The sequence below is a fragment of the Chionomys nivalis genome, chromosome 5, assembly GCF_950005125.1.
Source record: "Chionomys nivalis chromosome 5, mChiNiv1.1, whole genome shotgun sequence".
In the NCBI taxonomy this organism is placed as follows: domain Eukaryota; kingdom Metazoa; phylum Chordata; class Mammalia; order Rodentia; family Cricetidae; genus Chionomys; species Chionomys nivalis.
In genome coordinates, this window is record NC_080090.1 from 83,174,823 (window position 1) to 83,195,133 (window position 20,311).

Consider the following 20,311-nt stretch of genomic DNA (forward strand, 5'->3'; position numbering starts at 1 on the left):
GCCAGCTTACCCCTTCACATCCTCCATCAACTCAGATAATGTGATGATCCCTGGGATTAGGGCTGTGTTTTCAATTTATGCAGACCGTTCATGTTTTCACTCCCTGACTCCATTCCTTGGGTGTCTGTGAGATGAGTGGGCAGCCAAGTACCTTTGCTCTGATTTGATTTGCCAGGGGACTAAGTGGCAAAAAAGGGCAGGGGCTTGCTCTTTCCTTATAGGCAGGGTTGGCAGAATTGAGTGTGGAGCCCAGTGGCCATGAAGGGGTGTGAAGGATGAGGAGAGACAGGAGGGGCAGGAAAGGATGGGTGGTGTCTCTCCCCTGCCAGCCAGCTCTAAGCCAGAAAGTGGAGACAAGAAGAAGGGCCATGGGAGTGAAATGGTTGAGGGATCTTCTGGTGCCTCTATTGGTGAGAATTTTCCTTTTGTCACTGAGCCCAGAGAGACTTCCCAGGTGGGTGGAAGAGCTATCCCCACCCTTTGCTAGGGTGAGGCTCAGCTTTCTCCCCCAGGGCCCTGGCAAGTCTCTGCGAGGCCTGCCTGCCTACCTGCCTCAAGAGCGCAGACTCAGCTGAAAAACTAAATCAAATCTGGTTGTGAAGGGGCAGGGCGGGGAGGGGTGAGAAGAGACAAAGGCGGGGAAAGAAGCAGCTTGGGGGCCCGCCCCTCCACCCCCACCCTGTGTACCGGGGAGTGGCCTTGAAGGGGAAGAAAGCAGGGTTGAGCCAGGTTGGCCAGGAGGCTATCTATGACTTCAGCAAGAGCTAAAATGGTCGGCTGAAAACCAAAATGCCTACTGGAGCCATCTGTGATTGGAGAAACTGAGGCTGGGGAAAGGAGACTGATTGCACAGACCTGTACACCTAGGCAGCAGGGAAAGGGGACTGAGTCCAGGTCTCCCTATCTGGTGCTCAGAGTTCTTGGCTCCTGGCAGCCTTAAGCTTCGCTTGGCTACTGTGACCTTCCCAAAACTCAGGTTGTGAGCACTCGAGTATCACAGTTTTACAAAACCATCACACCAGCTAGTACTTATGGGTGAATGGATAACTTTTACATTTCAGTGCATTTCCTTTGCAAAGAAGTCACATATCCCTAAGCCAGATGACACAAACAGTATTCTTTGCTATTCGAGGAAGGCTAGCCATGACCTTGATAGCCCGGAAAGAACACTTTAACGCTTGGGAGGTGCTTCTGCTCCGCTGGGAACTTTGAGTTCTTTTGCACTGAAAGAGATGCCGTGAGTCACGAAGAAGCATAAGGACCCGTGCTTAGGTTTGTGGTCATGAGCCTGGAAATGCAAGAGTGTCTATGTGCTTCAGTGACGGTTACTGCCTGTCCTTGGGGTCCCTACGATCACCTCACAGTCACCAATGGCGCATGGCGAAACTATGCAAGGAAGGATTTGGAGTCATAAGATAACCATGTGGGATGGCTTTCCAACACTGACTCCCACCCAGGTCATGTAGATCTCTGCTGGCCACGGAGAAAAGCACCTTGTGAAGCCCCTGCCCCTTAAGGCCACCAGCCCCAGGCCTAGCTGACTACATTTTTGTGAGTGGAGTATGTACAGAGGAAGTCTCTAACTCCAGTGTCTGTGGAATGGAACACCCCACCTTGGAGTTCAGGGACAACCCCCAACTTCTTCCACCTTCGCCTAAAATCCTAACCACCTCTCTGGAGGTCCCACACTGCTGGGGACAGAGTGGGGGTACTCAGGGAGCTGCCAATGACTCATGCTTCCCTCTTAGCCACCCTGGTAGCCCAAGCCACCCAAATCCAAAGAAGGCCAGCAACAGTTGGCTAACTTCAAAGGACTCCAGGGTCCGCCTCCACTACCAACCTTAGCATGGACCCCTGTGTCCACCACACAACTTGACCCAGCATTGCTCCTCGAGAAGATGTGGCTCAAGGGAGCCAGTTACTCCCCGTCATTGCACTTGCGTTCCCACATGGAACACAGCAGCCACAAGGTCTCCACTGTCCTGGTGTCCTTTGGGCCAGAGGGTCTTTTCAGCCCTGGCTTTGGACAGCACACTTGTGTGACACCAATGAGCAGCTAACTTCTTTATTTCTTTCCCTTTCTTCCTCCTCCCCACGGTGCTGAAGGTCGAACCCAAGGCCTTGAACATGGTAGGCAATCCTTCTGTAACTGAATTTGCCCTTCCCCAAGCTTTACTATCTTCTTAAATATATTCAAGATATATATTTATATAAATCTCTCATAACCCATAAAAAGAAAAGAGGCAAGTAGCTCCTAGGTCTGGGATCTCTAAGAATCAGGTTAGCCCATGGGTAGACACCAGATCCACCTAGGATAGAAACACTTTGCTTTTGTTGTTGCTTGCATGTACATTATGCACATATACATGTTCGTCTTCCAAAGAGGTACTTTTCTACCCAAACGTTGAGGTAGGGGGTGGATATGGAATGGTCACATGTCTTCATATGAAGTCCTTGATCATCTAATCAGCAGCAATGGATTCGGATCTTTGGGAGCTCTTTAGGACCAGGGAAGCAGGTTCCCTGGGATCCGTATCTTCCACAAAGTCTTTGACTCTCTTCTAACACTGAAATAACACTCAGCGCTCATGGTTCCCAATGGTTCTGGGGCTACTCGGTCTCCCCTCTGACATTCCAGAACAGGGTGGGGACACTGGCTAGAGAGATCTTCTTGACTTAAAAGTATCCTTCAGGGAAACCAGTTCACATTTCCATGCCCCCCTTCCTCCTTCCTCCCTCCCTGGATTGACCCATCACTGGGACAGCTGAGTTCAAAATTTAGAATCCATGACATTGCATTCTATACATGACATTCTATACAGAATAACTGAGGCTCCAACTTCTCTGAGTTTTTAGGAGAGAGTCAAGCGTGAGGGCTCTACTGCCACCTGCACAGGAGAGGGCCACATGTCGAGCCCCTGCTCGGATTTCCCTTCTGGAAGGAAACATGGGGACTGGAGAGATGGCTTTGCAGTTCAGAGCACTGGCTCCTCTTCCAGAGCACTGAAGTTTGACTTCCAACCCTCATGTCACACAGCTCATAACTCTCTGTGACTCTAGTTCCACGGGACCGGGCACCTGTCCTCGGCAGGTGCTCGCACTAACCTGCACCTACCCACACGCAGACACACACTCCTATACACAGTTAATGATCATTCTCTTTTCATCTTTAGAAAGAAATATGCATATGAAACCTATGTCCTTGTGCCCCTGTTCATTCTGGTGGGGGCAGGAACTAAAACAGCCCTAAGTCTGCAGTGAGGAGGCAGGAGAGGAGCCGGGCGAGCGATAAAGCCCGGCACAGGGTGCAGGGACAGCTGGCACTGTTACTGGAGTGGTGGGCAGTTCTGAGAGCAGCTGGCATAGAGTGCCAGCTCACTTTGACGCCTCCCACTGTATATGAGGAGCACCTGCAGGCTTCTCACCCTTAAGGAAGACTTGGAGCCTGCAACCAAAGAGGCTAGGTAACAGGGGCGTTAGGGCTCTGGGTGTTCTCAGAAAGATGGTCACCTCCTGAAAGCCTCCTGGACTACTAGGTGGGATTCTGTAGCACCCTCACACTTGGGCTTCAGTCATCTTGACACTCTAGGAGATCTGCTTTCAGTCATCTGAAAGTTATTATTATTATTTGGTTTGTCGAGACAGGGTGTCTCTGTGTAGCTTTGGAGTCTGTCCTGGAACTTGCTTTGTAGCCCAGGCTGGCCTCGAACTCACAGAGATCCGCCTGCCTCTGCCTCCCGAATGCTGGGATTAAAGGCGTGTATGCACCACCACCACCCAGTTGCAAATGTTTCTTCATACTGATTGGTAAGGGTTCACGGCTTTTATTCTTCAAAGGTCATGAGAGGCACTATTCCTGACCAGCTTTCTCATAAAGTCTACATATGCTTCCGAGATAGGCATGAAAGCTTTGGTTTTTACTTTTTCAAGTTTTTTAGGTGACAACACACATGCCGTGCTCATCCTTATAATCTTAATACTCAGGAGGCTGAGGCAGGGTAATTATGACTCGGCTATGTGTAAGACTCTATTTCAAACACACACACACATACAAATACAAAAACACACATACATACACAAACATACACACACACACACAAAACAGTTAATAAAACTTATCTGAGTCCTGGAATGGGACTGTATCGGAGTTTGCTCTTGTCCCTCTTCTCAATAAATAAGAACTGGTTGTCAACCAGACACTACCCTTTAGTTCACAGGCATTTCTCATGCTTCTGGGGTGTCCCTGGCAAGACACTGTGGGTTTCAGGGTGTTGATAATGGAATTGTGGGTGTGTCTCCTCCCTGCCTTTGAGGACTCCCACCCCAGCCTCCTTCAAGGCCCAGTGACACCACTCTCTGCCTGGACGGACATCAGGGATTCTGACCAGTGGGGTGTTCTCATAACTGTGTGCCAGGAAATAAGAAACCCAGACTAGGATGGGACTTGTGCTTCTCTAGAGGAAGGTGTGCCCAGAGGAGTCAGGGACCAGCACTCTCCCTGATGAAGTTGCATCTTTGGTGACTCAGGCCTCAGTGGCTTCTTCACTGACTCACACGGCTAAGTAAGCGCACCCTGTGCCTTTAGGAGAACTCTCCATGCCTCGGGTCCTATGTGCCCCTCTTGGGTGCCTTCTTGGTAGAGGGCCCTAGTCCACCAGCACTAGGAAAGAAGGGCAAGTCACCTGTAAACCAGATGTACTTTGCTACTCAGGAGTGAACACACCCTAAAAAGATGCAAGAGGGCCGTTGTCATTATTGTGTGAAGGCCCTCAGTGGGCACAGGCAGGTGGGCAGTAGTACTTACTAGATAAACTACCTCGGGGGCTGTTCTTGTGGGGAGTGGGGGAGCGCTGCCAAGGCCCAAAAGCTCTTTCCAGGTCCAAAAGGGATGAGGACTCTGTGAAATTGTATGTGTGCTTGCTTTCATGAGAAGGGTGTGGGGAGATTGCCTTGCTGAACATGGCCCTGTTGGACACTCCACTGGGTGTGTGACTCTCCAGGCAGAGAAGGGTGTGACCTGTGGCAGAGCCAGTTTGGCCAGCCCCACCTTGTTGGCAGAAGCGTGGTTTCAAAATGGGCTAATAGCTGGGGACGTGGACACTCTTTTCATCTTGGCCTGCCTAGCGCATACACTGCTTCCAAGGAGGCAGGCAGTTTCAGTCTGCTTATCCAGCTCTGAGGCAGAACTTTCTGGGCTCAGCCAGGTATCAGCTATGTCCCAGGGCAGGGTAAAGGAAGTCCTGGACCCCTGGCGGTGAGCTCAGGCTGTGCTTCTGGGATAGGCTGTCTTGCCCTGCTCAGAATCCTTCTACCTTCCACCAGCTCACTTTGTCTGTGGTAGACCCCGGGCAAGGAGGCCATGGAGAACCCAGTAGTGCTCATCAGCAACCACAGAGTCCACTCCCAGAAGAAATTCTCCAGAGCAGAAGTAACTCTCTTTTCCACAAGTGCTTGCTGGGAACCCAGCCCCCTGCTAGGCAGAGCTCTTTGGTTTGAAAAGCTTGGAATAACAACCCTACTGTAGTAACAAGAGAACAGACAAGGCCAGGGGAAACTAGGTGTGCAGCTGAAGGATTCCAGCTGTGAGCATCCAGGGCCAAGAAGGGGCAGAGAAGCCTTCATGGAGATGACAGGTTCGAGCAGAAGCTTGGGAAAAATATGAGGTTCGAAAGTAGTTGGGCAGAACGCAGGGGAAACAGGGGCTAGTGTGTATCTGTTGTTGTGGGACCATGTGAGAGGGTGTGCTAGGGAAGGAAGAGGCCGCTGGGTAGGTGGGCCAGAGGCAAGTTCATGCGCTTACCTGCTAAACGGCAGAGACACAGTGAGTTCTCCAGCAAGGCTGGGGCTAGGGGAAGCTTTGTCTGAGGAAGGAGGAAGTGATGGGGTGAAATGTGAGGATCAGAGCAGCATTCTCAACCTGTGTGTCATGACCCCTTTGGGGGTCGCATGTCAGGTATCCTGTAGATCAGAAACTTACCTTACAATTCATAAGTCAGGGGGTGTCCAGGGATATACCAAGGAAATACAGGACCACGGTCTAAGAGGTGGCAATGCCAAAGAAGGAGGCAGACAGCATGCTCAGGTGGGCATCACCTCCTCCGAATGGTTGCTTACTGTCCTCCCCAATAACGCTGACACATAGGGGTTCCTCGGGCCTTCAGAGCCTAAGGAAAGCATTGGTTTACTTTGATCCAGCCCACTCTAGAATTCATGTTCCTTGCCTACACAGTGAGGAGTGGGCTCCTGAGAGCTTCCTACTTAACTTAAAGAAGAACAGGGATCCAGGGACCATGAGTGTGGGTTGAAATACCACACTTCTTCAGGACAAGTGGGGAGAAGTGAAGAAGGCATTTAGGGGCCTGATGGCCTTAGAGGCAGGGCCACTAAACAACAGGGTGCTTCATTAGCGTAATGAAGACACTTCTTCCTCAGATGCAGGAACAACCATGTAGGAAACAAATGCCTCCAGGCACGCAGCTTGGCTTCACTCTTTTTTAACAGGTGAGTAACTAAAGTTAGGAGAAGAGAGGGCAGAACACAGGCTGGCTAGGGAGGCTTCTGGCCAACACAGTCTTGTCTGGCTAGCCTTGGAATGTGGTCCCAACAGTTGACTCCCAAGAGCCCAGCTAGTGTTCCAACTGGAGAAGCATGTCTCTGTGTCCACACTTTGGGCTTCAATGCAGCCAAACTCAGGCCTAACCTGGTCTGTTGACTACATGGTCTCACAGTCTGTCCCACCTGAGGTTTGAGTTTCTCAAGAAAGTATGGGATAGTCCTCTGACATCGTGTGTGTGTGTGTGTGTGTGTGTGTGTGTGTACCCCTTTGTATTCAAAGAAGAGGAGGCTGCCAGCAGATTCCTATCTGAGTGTGGGGGTGTGACTAGAGAGGCATTGGCAGCAAAACTCTCCCACCTGCTGTGGGCACAGGTGCCCATGAATTCTCTTCTGGCTGCAGCTGTTTGCTTAAGACTTGGAAGCCCGTGTTTGGAAATGGGGGTGGGAGTGGGACTGCTTTCGTTTGGAGCCTGGGGGCAGGGCTACCACATATCCTGTGATACCTGGGCATCCAGACAATGGAGAAGTGTCCTGCCACAGATGCCAAGAGCACCCATGGAAGGACTGCACCATCTTGGCAGAAAGCCTGCTTCACTCAGCATGTACCATCTGAGCAGAATGGGTACCTCTATTTTTCCCAAACATACTTAGACCTGTTCTGTGCTATGGAATGAGCGCGGCGTGGGGCTCTGAATCCTGGGTGTCACCCCCTTATGGAATATCTAGAAACTTCTTTAGAAATGGTGTGAATTATTGAAAACCCTCAGTCAGGGGCCGAAGATGGCTCAATGGTAAAGCGGCTGCTACACAAGCATGAGAACCTGAGTTTGGATCCTAGCACCCACTTCAAGGTCAGGCATGGCAGTTCACATCTGTAACTATAACATCTGTAATCTATTCCCAGTGCCGGGGGAACGGACCACTGAAGTTCATTGGCTCGCTAGACTAACTGAATCCATGAGCTCTGGCTTCAGTAAGAGGCTTTGTCTTAAAACATTCAGATGGGGAGGGAAGCAGAGGGGACTGGGGAATCAGCTCAGTCGGTAGATTTATTGCCATGCCAGTATGAGGACCTGCTTTTGGATCCCCAGTACCCATGTAGAAAGATTGGCCTGATGGCATATGCTTGTAATCTCAGCATTAGGGAGGGAGAGGCAGAAGGATCATGGGAGTAAAGGCAACCAGCGTGAGAGTCAGATGGACGCAGACGTCCAAGTACTCATGTCATGTCCAGTTCTAATTCATGAACATTAGCCTAATGATTCTAATGACGCTCTATGTCATGAACAATTAGGATCTCGGACATACAGCTGGAGAAACTCAGACACACAGTTTAAGTCTCTTGCCTCAGGTTAACCCAAGGAGGCAGCTGACATAGCCAAGACTGTCTGACTCCAGCCTGCGCTCCTGGCTGCCACATCTTCTTCTCAGGCCTGAGTCCTAACCTGCACCCGCTTGAGGAAACTCTTTGGAGTCCCGAGATGCCACTGCCAATGCAGCCTTAGCAGGCTGCAGCTACAGCAGGGGCATGGGCTACCTGTGCAGGAGGCCTAGAGACAGAATGCGTTATCTGAGCCTTGGAGAGTTTATCTGCTGCTTGTCAAACGTGACCACAAAAGGCAACGGAGACGGGACAGCCACCTCTAGCTGTCATACTCTTACAATCCAGCACTGTGACTTTAAAAGCTGGGGTGGGGCTCCCAGGAATGGATGACATTACTGGGGTGTGGCTGATGTGGGGGGAGCTGGTACTGCAATCTCACAGGGGCGTCCTCACCCATTCCCTGGGGGCAGCCCACCTCGCCGAGACTTGCCAGGGCCGCCTGCTGCTCCCTTTCCCAGCACAGGTTGCTGAGACCAGAACGTCTCTCAGGCTTAATCAGCAGGATGGCGTCTTTGCTGGGTTTGGGCCAGGAGGGCATCTGCACTCCTCATCAGGTGTCTGAGATGACGTCCAGGTGTGTCACTTACTGAGAACAAGGGAGCTCCTTGTTGCCTTTCCCTCTTAAGCCCAGCCTGCCCTGGGGAGTGTTTGGTTCGGCTTTCCCTCCAAAGCGCCATCTGCTGCCCTCCTTCCCCAGGAGAAGGCAGAATGTGGCCACTGCCTGAGGCAGTGGAGGCCTCTTTACATTTTGTGTCTAATTGTCTGGTTCACCTCCAAACGGCAAGAGAACTCCCAGCTCCTCTCACCTCTGCCTTGCCATTGTTTGTGTCACATGGAGCTCACTGTGTGTGTGGCAGGGTGGTTTGACCCAGTTGGGGGCAGAAAATTGTGCCTGCTTGGCATGGCGAAGGGAGAGTACCTGCTACCACCAAGGTTAACAGCCTGTGGCTTCTGGGTTTTGGATACCACTTCCAGCTGGTAGGTTTACACCAATTCTTTCAGGGAACTGGAACAACGGGTCCTCCTTAGTCTGTGTGGTCAGATCCAGTGTAGAGGGGAATTGCTGGTCGCCAAACAGCCTCCCCTGCAGACACACAGTTTGCAACCATTTCTCTTCTCTCACTTTCTCTACCCCATCCCTTGCTTAGGGTTGGGTGGGCAGTCTCTGGGCTGGACTTGGCCCTCGCTCATCCCAGCAAAGGTGAGTCCCAAGTCAGCACCTGTATAGAGAGGTTTTATCAGGCTCAGTGTTGATCCTGTAGTCTGAGAACAAGTTCCAGCAGGCCAAACCTGCCAGCTTTTGGGTCTGGGAAAGTCTTCTGTGGAGAGTTCAGTACCACAGCTGATTCTCACTAAGTCTCTGGCTTTGCAGGCTCCTCCCAGAGAAGTAAATTCCCACTTGGCTTACAAGACCCTTAGGAACACCTTGTTCGTGGTGCGTGTTCCCCTTTGGATGCGCTTCTGTCCTGCTTCTTTCCCAGCCCACCTGACAGCACAGCCCAGAGGTCTCCCTGTGCCCCAGCCTGTGGCCCTGAGCTATCTCTGTGTTGCACAGCGGCTCCCTAGCAGCTGACATTTCCAAACGTGCGCAAATGCTGAGGCAGGGCTGGCTGTGTCAGAAGCCACTGCTGTTGGGGATGACCCAAAGGTCCCCAGTGACAACTGAAAGACCCCCTCCTCCCTGGCTTGCAGACCCCATCCTAGCCTTTCTGCACGTGGCCGGATCAGTGGTATAGAACATCTTCCTTTCACACTTTTCCACAATAAGAGGTAAATTTGGGCACTGGAGAGACGGCTCAGCAGTTAAAGCACTGGTGTCTCTTCTAGAGGACCTGGGTTCAATCCTCAGCCACCACATGGTGGCTCTCAACCATCTGTAACCAGAGTTCCAAGGAATCTGACACCCTCTTCTGGTACCTTCTCGGGCACTAGACATTCATGTGATATGTAGACATACATTCAGACAGAATACTCATGTACACAAAATAAACTATCCTTTTAATTTTAAAAAAAGAAGTACATTTTTCATTGCAATTCAGAATCTACTCACTGTAGCGCAAAACAGGTTATGTCTTTACTGTGTTACACTCCGTATTGTGTGTGTATTTTTCAATACATTTCTTTATTCAATACTTTTAATAAGGGTGGACATAGCTGCTAATATGATCTCATATTCCACAGTGGATCACAACCTGCCCTTGGAAAAATAATATAGTAAGCAAACAATGCTCACGGTTCCTTTCGGTCCTTCTCTGCAAGTATTTCCAGATCCTCTGAACACTGTAACCAGGGCAGGAAAGGCTGCCTTTGTGGACAGCTAGATCCAGGATCCCAGTTAAGCGATTGACTAAACAGCTCACGCCTTTCCTGTCTAGATCTACAATGGGACCCTCAAGCGGGAGTCTGACAACAGGCGCTTCAGCTCCTATAGCCAGATGGAGAACTGGAGCCGGAACTATCCCCGCGGAAGCTGTGCCACCACAGGCGCTGGCAGCGACATCTGCTTCATGCAAAAAATCAAGGCGAGCCGCAGTGAGCCCGACCTCTACTGTGACCCGAGGGGCACGCTGCGCAAGGGCACGCTGGGCAGCAAGGGCCACAAGACCACCCAGAACCGCTACAGCTTTTACAGCACCTGCAGCGGTCAGAAGGCCGTCAAGAAGTGTCCCGTGCGACCGCCCTCCTGCACCTCCAAGCAGGACCCAGTGTATGTGCCGCCTATCTCCTGCAACAAGGACCTGTCCTTTGGCCACTCAAGGGCCAGTTCCAAGTGAGTGCTGCGGGGCTGTGGTGGAGCCGGTGGGAGGCAGTCTGCTAGCCGGGCCCACTCTGCCAGGGACTCCCAGGGAAGTAAGGAGAGGCTCCGCCTGTGTTCTGACTTCAGTGTTGCCACCTTGAGAAATCTCTGATGGGCCACTGACTAGGGAGTCCTCAGAGTGAAAAGGCCCCAGAACCCAGCCATTGCATACACAGGTCTTAAGGATCCCCAGCTGTGAACAGAGGAAGGGCAAAGGAGAGATTAACAGGCTGATGGCAGCCACACCATGTCTCTGTTATCAGCGACATCAGCAGCACCCGGGAATACTTGTTCTCAGGGATGGAGAGGTGGCTTAGCAGTCAAGAGCACTGGCTGCTCTTCCAGAGGACCCAAGTTTGATTCCCAGCACCCACATGTGGCTTACAACCATCTGTGACTCCAGTTCCAGAAGAGACAACACCCTTTTCTGCCCTCCAGTTAGGCATTCATGCAGGCAGAATACCCAGTTACATATAAAATAACATCTAAAAAATATTCATTCCTGGACCTCACACAGTCCTACACAATCCTACAGACACCTGGAAATCCTTGCAATTTGTGTTCCAACAAGCCTTCTAGGTAATAGACTCTCTCTGTCTCTCTCTCTCTCTGTCTCTGTCTCTCTCTCTCTCTCTCTCTCTCTCTCTCTCTCTCACACACACACACACACACACACACTGAAGCAGACCTGATGAGCTGTCCTATAGAGACATAAGCAGAGGGCACTTTGGGGCTACAGTAACACTGAACCTGCCTTTAAGGCTTAGAACACCATGAACCTTCATGAACCTTATCTCCTCATGACAGCTACTCATTTGGCAAATATTTAGGGAGCACCTACTCCATGCCAGCTCTGCGGTGATCCCAGGAGGCACAGCCATGGTGACACAGTCTTAGTGACCAAGGAGCTTTGCCTTCTTCCTGTTCAGCCCCTTTCCAGGCAGACCGTAGGGAAGACTAAACAAAGCTGACAGATGGCAGCGCTTGTCCAAGGTCACACAGCTGGTTCTGTGCGCTGTGCTCTTTCCTCCCAGTCCCACACTGTTCTGAATGAAATTGGGATCCGTTTCAAGTGGACCTCTCCTGTTTGAAATATGTAAGGGGTATTTAGGATAACTTGTGAGAGGACTCAGAAATGCTTCTCTTCTGGAGACTAATCATGGCACCATATGACCCCAGCTGGAGGTCTAGGGTTGAGTGACAAGCCGTGTAGAAGGGACAGTTGACTGATAAAGGGGAGGTGAGGCCTTCTCAATGGAGGGCGGGTGTGTAACTAGCCCAGAGCTGGAGAACTCTGCCCTTCGGATGATGGATTTCAGAAATGAAGTTGGATTGCCTTAGCTATAACTGTGGCTATTTATTGAGCACCAACTATGGTGAGAAATATCAGTGCTATACAAATGAAGAGAGGGTTCCCACTGAAGATGCTGAGGACATCTGTGGGGCTGGGTACCACAGCGGGTCTGTCTCTGCCCTCTGGGACCTTATTTCTCTGTTCAGAAGCAAGACACACTTGGATGGAAAGACTGCCTGTGGCTGCATACCATGGGAGCTGTAGGAGTTTCCAGACGAGGATTCCCTTCCTTGGAAAGGCTTCTTGGAAGGGAGACTCCAGCAGGCCTAGGCTAGGCTTTCGTGCCTGGAACCGCGGATGTCTTGCTACAACCAACGGACTCTTGCCAGAGGCGAGGGAACATGCCAGAGGTTGCAGTGGAGCCAAACATTCAGTTGAAACAGTGAACTAATAGCCATTTGCTGTGGTTCAATCTAAGGCATGCCCTTCAGTGTCTAAGCAGTTTGAAATTGAACCTGCTGTATGGAGAAGCTGTGGGTAGCTTCTGAGCTGGAGAACCATCTAGTGGACAGGATTTCAGGACCTAGCTAAAGGCTGTAATATGTTGGGTAGAGCTGTTCTCTAGACACTAGCCCCACAAAAGTGACCTTAACCCAGACGAGTATGGTGATGGTAAGAATTTGTGTGTGTGTGTGTGTGTGTGTGTGTGTGCGCGCGTGCTTGTGTAAGAAGCTAACTGGACTTGGGAGGACAGGGGGCAGAAGGAGAGAGGGAAAAGACAAGCCATTCACTTTCACTTTCCCGGGATGAGGCACAAACACATTGGCAGAGGGGAACCCAGAGCACAGCCTTTTTCCTTCCTCATAGGAAGCTGTTCACAAGACGTTCTCCAAGAGAGCCTGCTGCCTTGTTCTGTTTCCTGGAGGCGGAAGAGGCTGTGGCGGTTGGGTGTATAAGAAAGAATATAGAGCCTGCTTGGCAGGGCTCCAAGCTCACTCTGTAATGCACTACACCCAATTCTTCCAGAATCTGCAGCGAAGACATTGAGTGCAGTGGGCTGACCATCCCCAAGGCTGTGCAATACCTGAGCTCCCAGGATGAGAAGTACCAGGCCATCGGGGCCTATTATATCCAGCATACCTGCTTCCAGGACGAATCTGCCAAGCAACAGGTAACTTGCCATACACCTGAGTGTGTCAGCCTGACCCCGGATTTGCAGATGAGTGGAAGCAGTTGTAGTTGGTTCCTTTCCAAGGCACCCAGATACCAGGAGGAGGAGTATTCCCTGCAGGATCAGAGCTGCATCCTAACCTGAGTGGTCCTTAGACAGTTGCCTTTCCCCCACTGGTCATTGCTATGTGAACCTTTCCTAGGGAGATATAGATGAACAGTTATTCACCCAAGACAATGTACCAACAACAGACCAGAGTAGTGATCCCACCAAGACACAACCTGGCATGTCAAGGAATTTATTGGGTTTATTTAGAAAGCATGGGTAATGAGGCACTTGCAAGAACATAAGTCACCCCAAAGCAAGTCTCATCCAAGCACAGATGTTTAGATGGAGTGCCCCCTACTCTTCATCTAATCTTTTTTTTTTTTTTTTTTTTTTTTTTTTTTTTTTTTTTTTTTTGGTTTTTCGAGATAGGGTTTCTCTGTGGCTTTGGAGCCTGTCCTGGAACTAGCTCTTGTAGACCAGGCTGGTCTCGAACTCACAGAGATCCGCCTACCTCTGCCTCCCAAGTGCTGGGATTAAAGGCGTGCGCCACCACCGCCCGGCTTCATCTAATCTTTTATATTCTACATACTCAATCACCTCCAAGACCTGAGACCACAGGACCTTATACAGCTTGGGTAGAATTACATATTTCTGGGAGGGAAACGTGAGAAGAGTGGCTTGAATCTCAGGTGAAGATCTAATGATTCTCTCCATCCTCTCCTGGTAACAGGCCCAATCTTTTTACTCTGTGTGTGTGTGTGTGTGTGCTTGTGTGTGCATGTGTGTGTGCATGCCCATGAATGTGTATCTATGCAGTGATCAGAGGACAACTCAGGATTCAGTCTCTCCTACTGGGTGAGTCTTGGAGATTGAGCTCAGATCATCAGGATTAGCGGCATGCACTCAGCTCTCAGCAAACACCATCTTGACGGTCTCTGAGAAGCCATTGCAGCTGCTGTGATGAAGATAATAATGGCTGCTACACTAGGAGGCTTGTGTTCTACAACAGCCATGGAAGAGGCCCGTGGCTCGATGACAGCCATGAGTTTCACAGAAATCCCCTTCCTCAGATTCCACTTAAGTATAAGACTCTCTCCCTCCCAACTCTTTCCCTCAGTGAAAACAGGGTTCATTAATGCCTCCCACGCTTGGCTGTTGGCCGGCTAGGAAAATACCTGTATGACACAGTATACAGCTCTATGTGCCACAAATGGCTTCCTAGAAGTCCAGGGTAGATTTCATCAAAATTTCGACCATAGGAGACCTTCGTGGCACCTTCAGCATGTCTGCTTTGCCTTGGGATTCTGAAGTATGGTGGTACAGCTTCTCAGCTGGTCTTTAGCATGCTCCAGAAGAGGAAACACAAGGCTCCAGACAGAGGAGAGACCTTGCTAAGGGCCCTGAGTAGGATATGAGGAGCTAGCTCTGAATTCGGGTCTTTGGCTTTCTTGTCTGGGTCAGTTGCCATTAACTCATTATTGCTTATGTGTTGTGGTGGACTTGTGTGCTTCTGAACTGTTTTTTTTTGTCCTGAGAAACAGCTACTTTGAGTAGAGAATAACTGTCTCAGCCTCCTTTCCTTTGAACAAGCAATGTGGGCAACTTTCTTGGCAGGTCTTTCAGCTGGGGGGCATCAGCAAGTTGGTAGACCTCCTCCGCAGCCCCAATCAGAACGTCCAGCAGGCTGCTGCTGGGGCCCTGCGCAACCTGGTGTTCAGGAGCGCCAACAACAAGCTGGAGACCAGAAGGCAGAATGGGATCCGTGAGGCTGTCAACCTCCTGAGGAGAAGCGGGAGCACGGAGATCCAGAAACAGCTGACTGGTAGGCTGTTGCAGTAGGAAGCCAGGGAGGGGACTGGGCAAGGTGGCAGGGTGTGTCTCTGACCAGTCCCTTTTAGGCTAGGCCAAGGCACAGCTGTGTAGGTTTCACTGAGCTACAGTTCAGGAGCTCAATGGCACTGGCTCCAGCTGGAACAGTGGCATCCAGATGATGGCCTGAGATGCTGTACACTCTTCAGAGGGCATCTTCGAGACTGGGGTACAAGGGAAGGAACCGTATGTAGTAGGCACAGAAACGTGTGGGATGGGAGGGGAGCATAGCCTAGGGCAAGGATTAGTGGATCTGGAAGGACGCCCTTACCCTGAATTCACGACACACATGGAACATTTAAGATGAGGAACAGGACAGCAAAGTCACCGTGAAGACCTTGAGTTGGACTGGAAAGACAAGAGCGTTCAGATTAACAATTGATAAGAGCTTCTAGGCCAACCTCCATGGCTGATACTTCCCATATATTGTTTCAGGTGGAAAACAAAGACTGTAAAAACAGTTCTAAGTTCCAAAACATATGGTTAAAACCACTGATCAACCAGCTGTATTTTAGGAATCTTTCCTGCTCTGAGATTGTCTCAGACCCCAAAGAACATGCAGTTTACAGGGACACTGAGAATAGGATCAGAGAGAGTTAGACAATGGTCTGATGGGCCACGCCTACCTGGAAGGGAGCCATTGGCTAGAGCCCATGCTAGGGGCGGCACCTTTAGTCCCTAGGTTTTCGGAGCCTGCCATGTTGTGCTTATCATGTCTGTGTCCAGGACTACTCTGGAACCTGTCCTCCACTGACGAGCTGAAGGAGGAGCTGGTGGCCGATGCCCTCCCTGTTCTGACTGACCGAGTCATCATTCCGTTCTCCGGCTGGTGTGATGGCAACAGCAACATGTCCCGGGACGTGGTGGACCCCGAGGTCTTCTTCAACGCCACGGGCTGCTTGAGGTACGAGAAGACGGCACATAGGTCTTTCTGCTCAGGCCCTTCCACAGTCAGCCTCCGTTTCAGCCAACATTCAGCCAGAGTAGAGAACATAGCGCTCATCTTGGCCCTGTTTTTTGTGGCCTGGCTCCAGGACAAAGGGCCAGGTATTTCCAATGTCTCTGAGTCTGGCTATGCCATGCAACCTCCTGGGAGGATCTAGAGGACATCATTGGAAATCTAAGAGTAAAAAAACCCTGCATTTGAATATCCAAACTCATTCAACTAAATCATCCCCTTCACCTTCAAGGGGGCGGGGGGGGGTATTTCTTGTACTATCTTGAAGAGCATTCTTTTATACAAAAGTCTGCTGACTGGCTGCTTTATGAGTCACCTCCTGCCCAAATGCTGAAACCATTTGCCATGTTCATTGGCATGGAGATGGTACTGCCTTGCCCAAAGTTGTTTGAGTTCCACAGCAGGGTGTGGCAAAGCCCTGGTGGGATCTGGATGTGCTACCGGTGAGTGCTGGCATGGAATGAGTTCCCTTCTAGGATCTCATTTTGCTATAATGGAGCTTGACCCTCAGAACCTCACAAAGAACTGCCAGAATAGAGGTGAAGTTGATATATGCTTCTGTGTCTCAGCTTGCTCTTCTCCCAGCCAGCCAGCCTCCAGCCACAGCTTCCAAAGGGCAAAGAGTCTGGGTAGATGAAAAGCCAGCGCAATTAAGGACTTTATGGGGCTACATGGCTCCTGGATGTGACAATATACACACACACACACATCCTATGCATGCACCATACACACTGCCTAGGGCAGGAGGACCCACAGGGCTTGGGAATGAGCACAACCTTTGGAAGAGGTAGTTACATCTGAATCCCAGGTTAGCCTCCCACCTGCACTCCTGCTAGTTGTGGTCCAGCATCCCCTCAGCTTTGCTTTGCTCCGGCAAAGACAGAATGCTGAAGTTTCCAATGCCTGTCCGTCAAGTGACCACTAGAGGGTAGGAGCGGGGCTGTCACATGTAGTGGAGCCAAGGAGAGCCTTGTGTCAAGGGACTAAATGACAGAAACAATGAAAACTGAGTTCAGAGGAGACCCCCCGTCAGCCAGGAGCAGGCAGATATGGCTAAATCATTTCTTTTCCTTCTCTCCTTTTCCCTCATTTCTCTCTCTCCCTTTCTCTTCCGTCTTCTTCCTGCCACAACTTCCAAATTATGCCCTGTGTCTGCTGTTCTTCCCCATGTGTCCCCGTGGCACTTTGCCCCTCCTGCCCTGCCTCCTCATCACCCCTCCTGCATCCTCCTCCTCCTCCCTGGTCCTCTCCTGCAGGAACCTGAGCTCTGCTGATGCTGGCCGCCAGACCATGCGGAACTACTCTGGGCTCATTGACTCCCTCATGGCCTATGTCCAGAACTGTGTGGCTGCCAGCCGCTGTGATGACAAGGTGAGGGTGCAGGCCCCTGGTGACACCACTATCTCCAGCCCCAACGTCTCTGCCCATAACTGCAAAGCCCAGGAACACACACTTGCCAGGAACTCTCCTGGTCCTGACATTTCTCTCTCTGAGAACCCACGAGTCAGGGTTATACTTTCCGGATGCTTCTGTAATCTCTCTCAGTGACAGGAGCAGAGGCAGGAGCAGTGGAGGGGACATCTAGGGCTTGCAGGTGTTCCCTGCTTGAGCTCGGGGGCCACACTGTTAATGTGGTGCTGAGCCCATGAATGTGTTCCCAGGAACCCTGTGTCCTTTCCAAGATGTAACCCCTTCCAGTAACTCCAGAAAAGCCACTGGCAATCCCCTCTCCTGCCTTCTCTAGACTTCTGGATGCAGCAGCATGCACAAATTGAAAGAACGGGTCTTGGAGAAAAGATAAACTGGGGGTTAAGGTCCCCCACAATAGCCGGACGGTGACTCAGGGCACTGAGGTCTAGTGAGGTCTAGTCCCCACACCCAGGTCACCGGGAAGGTCAATGAAGGGAAAGTGCTATCTCTTGCTTCATTCGCTGGAAGGGGTAACAAGGCCTCTGAGAACAACCTTGTCATTAAGCTACAGGACAAAATGCCTTTATCCCCTTTCTCCTGTTCTGTGTATCTCTCCTATGCCTGGACAACCCTAACCAATAGAAGTCAGATTCACCCTGACCCCAACAGGGACCAAGCCCTGTCTAGAGGGTAAAACTGCCACTCTAAGCCCTTAGCCTGGAGGCTCACCAAAAGACAATGCACCTGTGCACTGGGACCTCTGTGAAATCCCGAGTCCCAGGTCTCATTGTTGCTATACAGGTAGCATCTTTGGTGTTGGGGACTGAGAGGTGACCACGGGAAGAGGGGACAGGAAAGACAGTGGTGACTAGATGCTTTCAAAATCAGAAGGATCTGGGACTGCTTCTGAAGGAAGTTGCTTTAGGACGGAGATGCTTTTTGCCTTCTGGCCCACATGTGGTCTGTAGCCACAGAAATGGTCACCCTGCCTGCTGTGTGTACTATTTGCAAGGTCCCACGGTTGGTATTCTTCCTGTGCCATCATCCCCCAGTAACCACAGACATTGGTCCAAATCCCCATTCACATCCAAAACCACAGTCTCAAGCCCTCCTATAAAATGAGTGGTATCTAAATGTAACCTATACACACTCCTTTGTACACTTTAAATCATCCATATATTATCTATGAGCCCTAATAAAATATAAATGTCAAATGAATAGTTATTAAAATACCAAAAAAGAAATCTGGACTCAGGAATCCCTTATATTTTTCAAAATAATTTCAATTTGTGTTTGGCTCGTACTGTGGGTGTAGAACTGGGGACCTAGTGCATAATCTCCCCCACTGGACAAGTGAGGTGAGAACAGCCCATTTTACATCTGAGGAAACTGAGGCCCACAAAGATGAGTTATCGTACACAGGAAGTAACAGAGGGGGAATCGTGGCTAGTCCCCAGGGTGTGCCTGAGAGATCCTTCCGGACTGACATTGGAGCAGCTCACTATGAATACTCGGGGTGGATGGCAGCCCCAGCAGTCTGTCAGGACTGGACAGGACTCAGGCGCTCTCTGCTTGCCCCTAGTCTGTGGAGAACTGCATGTGTATCCTGCATAACCTCTCCTACCGCCTGGACGCCGAGGTGCCCACCCGCTACCGCCAACTGGAGTACAACGCTCGCAACACCTACACCGAGAAGTCCTCCACCGGCTGCTTCAGCAACAGGGGAGACAAGATGATGGTGAGCCGTGACCACTGCAGAGCCAGGGCCCATCCCCCAGCACCTACCAGGTCTACCTCCCCCATTCTGCAGGCCTCCATTCCTCTTCTTATGTAATGGGGAAATCATCCTTGTCTTCCCCTGACTGCTGAGCACTTAGGAAACAATGGAACTCTTTCCATCTTAGGCAAGGGTTCCCACTATCTCCTAAATCTCTTAAGAAAGATGTTTAGATGACAGTCAGGACATAGAAGCTGGGCTCCAGACCAGCCTGGAGATCCCAAAGTAACTAAAATTCTCAGCACCTTGCTGCCAAACCTAGTGTGGACTTACACACTTGGAGGCTCAGGAATGAAGCTAGGGAGCACACTTCCTGTGATGCTGCCCAGAGACCATCTAGAGAACCCCTCATTTTTGGAGGGTTCTGGAATGCTCAGAAGAAAGGGTGCAGGGAGCAGTCTTCTCCCATCCTTCCCCACAGAACCCACAACCTGAAACTGGGGGAGAGGCTCCCTGCTGGGGTACGTTACCTCACCAGACCCCTCACTAACCTGTTGTCCGTCTTCAGAACAATAACTACGACTGCCCCCTTCCCGAGGAGGAGAGCAACCCCAAGGGCAGCAGCTGGCTGTACCACTCAGATGCCATCCGCACCTACCTGAACCTCATGGGCAAGAGCAAGAAGGATGCAACCCTGGAGGCCTGTGCTGGGGCCCTGCAGAACCTGACGGCCAGCAAGGGGCTGGTGAGGACGCTCACTCTCCTATTATTCCCTGTTCTTTCCACCAGTCTGTCCTTTCCCTGCCTGAGTCTCTCAGACACATCTGGCTCCATGTAAGCTTTGAGCTGCAGATGTGAGCATGTTGGGCCTTGGGCTGGTTACCAGAGCAGTGATGGGGCAGACACACCTCTGCCCTCCGAGAACTCCTGGGAAATGCCACACTATAATCTCTTGTCCTGTGGCGCTGACTACTTGGGCTCCATATACAGTGGGGGTTAGGGATGAGGAGTGTGTTTAGCAAGAGAAATCCCTGTCTGATGAACTGGCAGACAGAGTTTGAGACATGGGCAGATCTGGAGAAAGCTGTGACAAAATCAGCTTTGGGGT

The 20,311-nt window shown here is 50.9% G+C and overlaps 1 protein-coding gene across 1 annotated transcript in view; it reads left to right on the forward strand.

Annotated features, from left to right (window-relative positions):
* The window catches only part of Pkp1 (plakophilin 1), a 42,221-nt gene that overhangs the window by 17,361 nt on the left and 4,549 nt on the right, over nucleotides 1–20,311 (forward strand). The window contains exons 3-9 of the mRNA XM_057770567.1: nucleotides 10,315–10,709; nucleotides 13,057–13,201; nucleotides 14,864–15,071; nucleotides 15,845–16,022; nucleotides 17,333–17,447; nucleotides 19,069–19,224; nucleotides 19,772–19,948. Of these exons, the coding sequence (XP_057626550.1) occupies nucleotides 10,315–10,709; nucleotides 13,057–13,201; nucleotides 14,864–15,071; nucleotides 15,845–16,022; nucleotides 17,333–17,447; nucleotides 19,069–19,224; nucleotides 19,772–19,948 (1,374 nt within the window). The remainder of the gene's footprint in view (nucleotides 1–10,314; nucleotides 10,710–13,056; nucleotides 13,202–14,863; nucleotides 15,072–15,844; nucleotides 16,023–17,332; nucleotides 17,448–19,068; nucleotides 19,225–19,771; nucleotides 19,949–20,311) is intronic.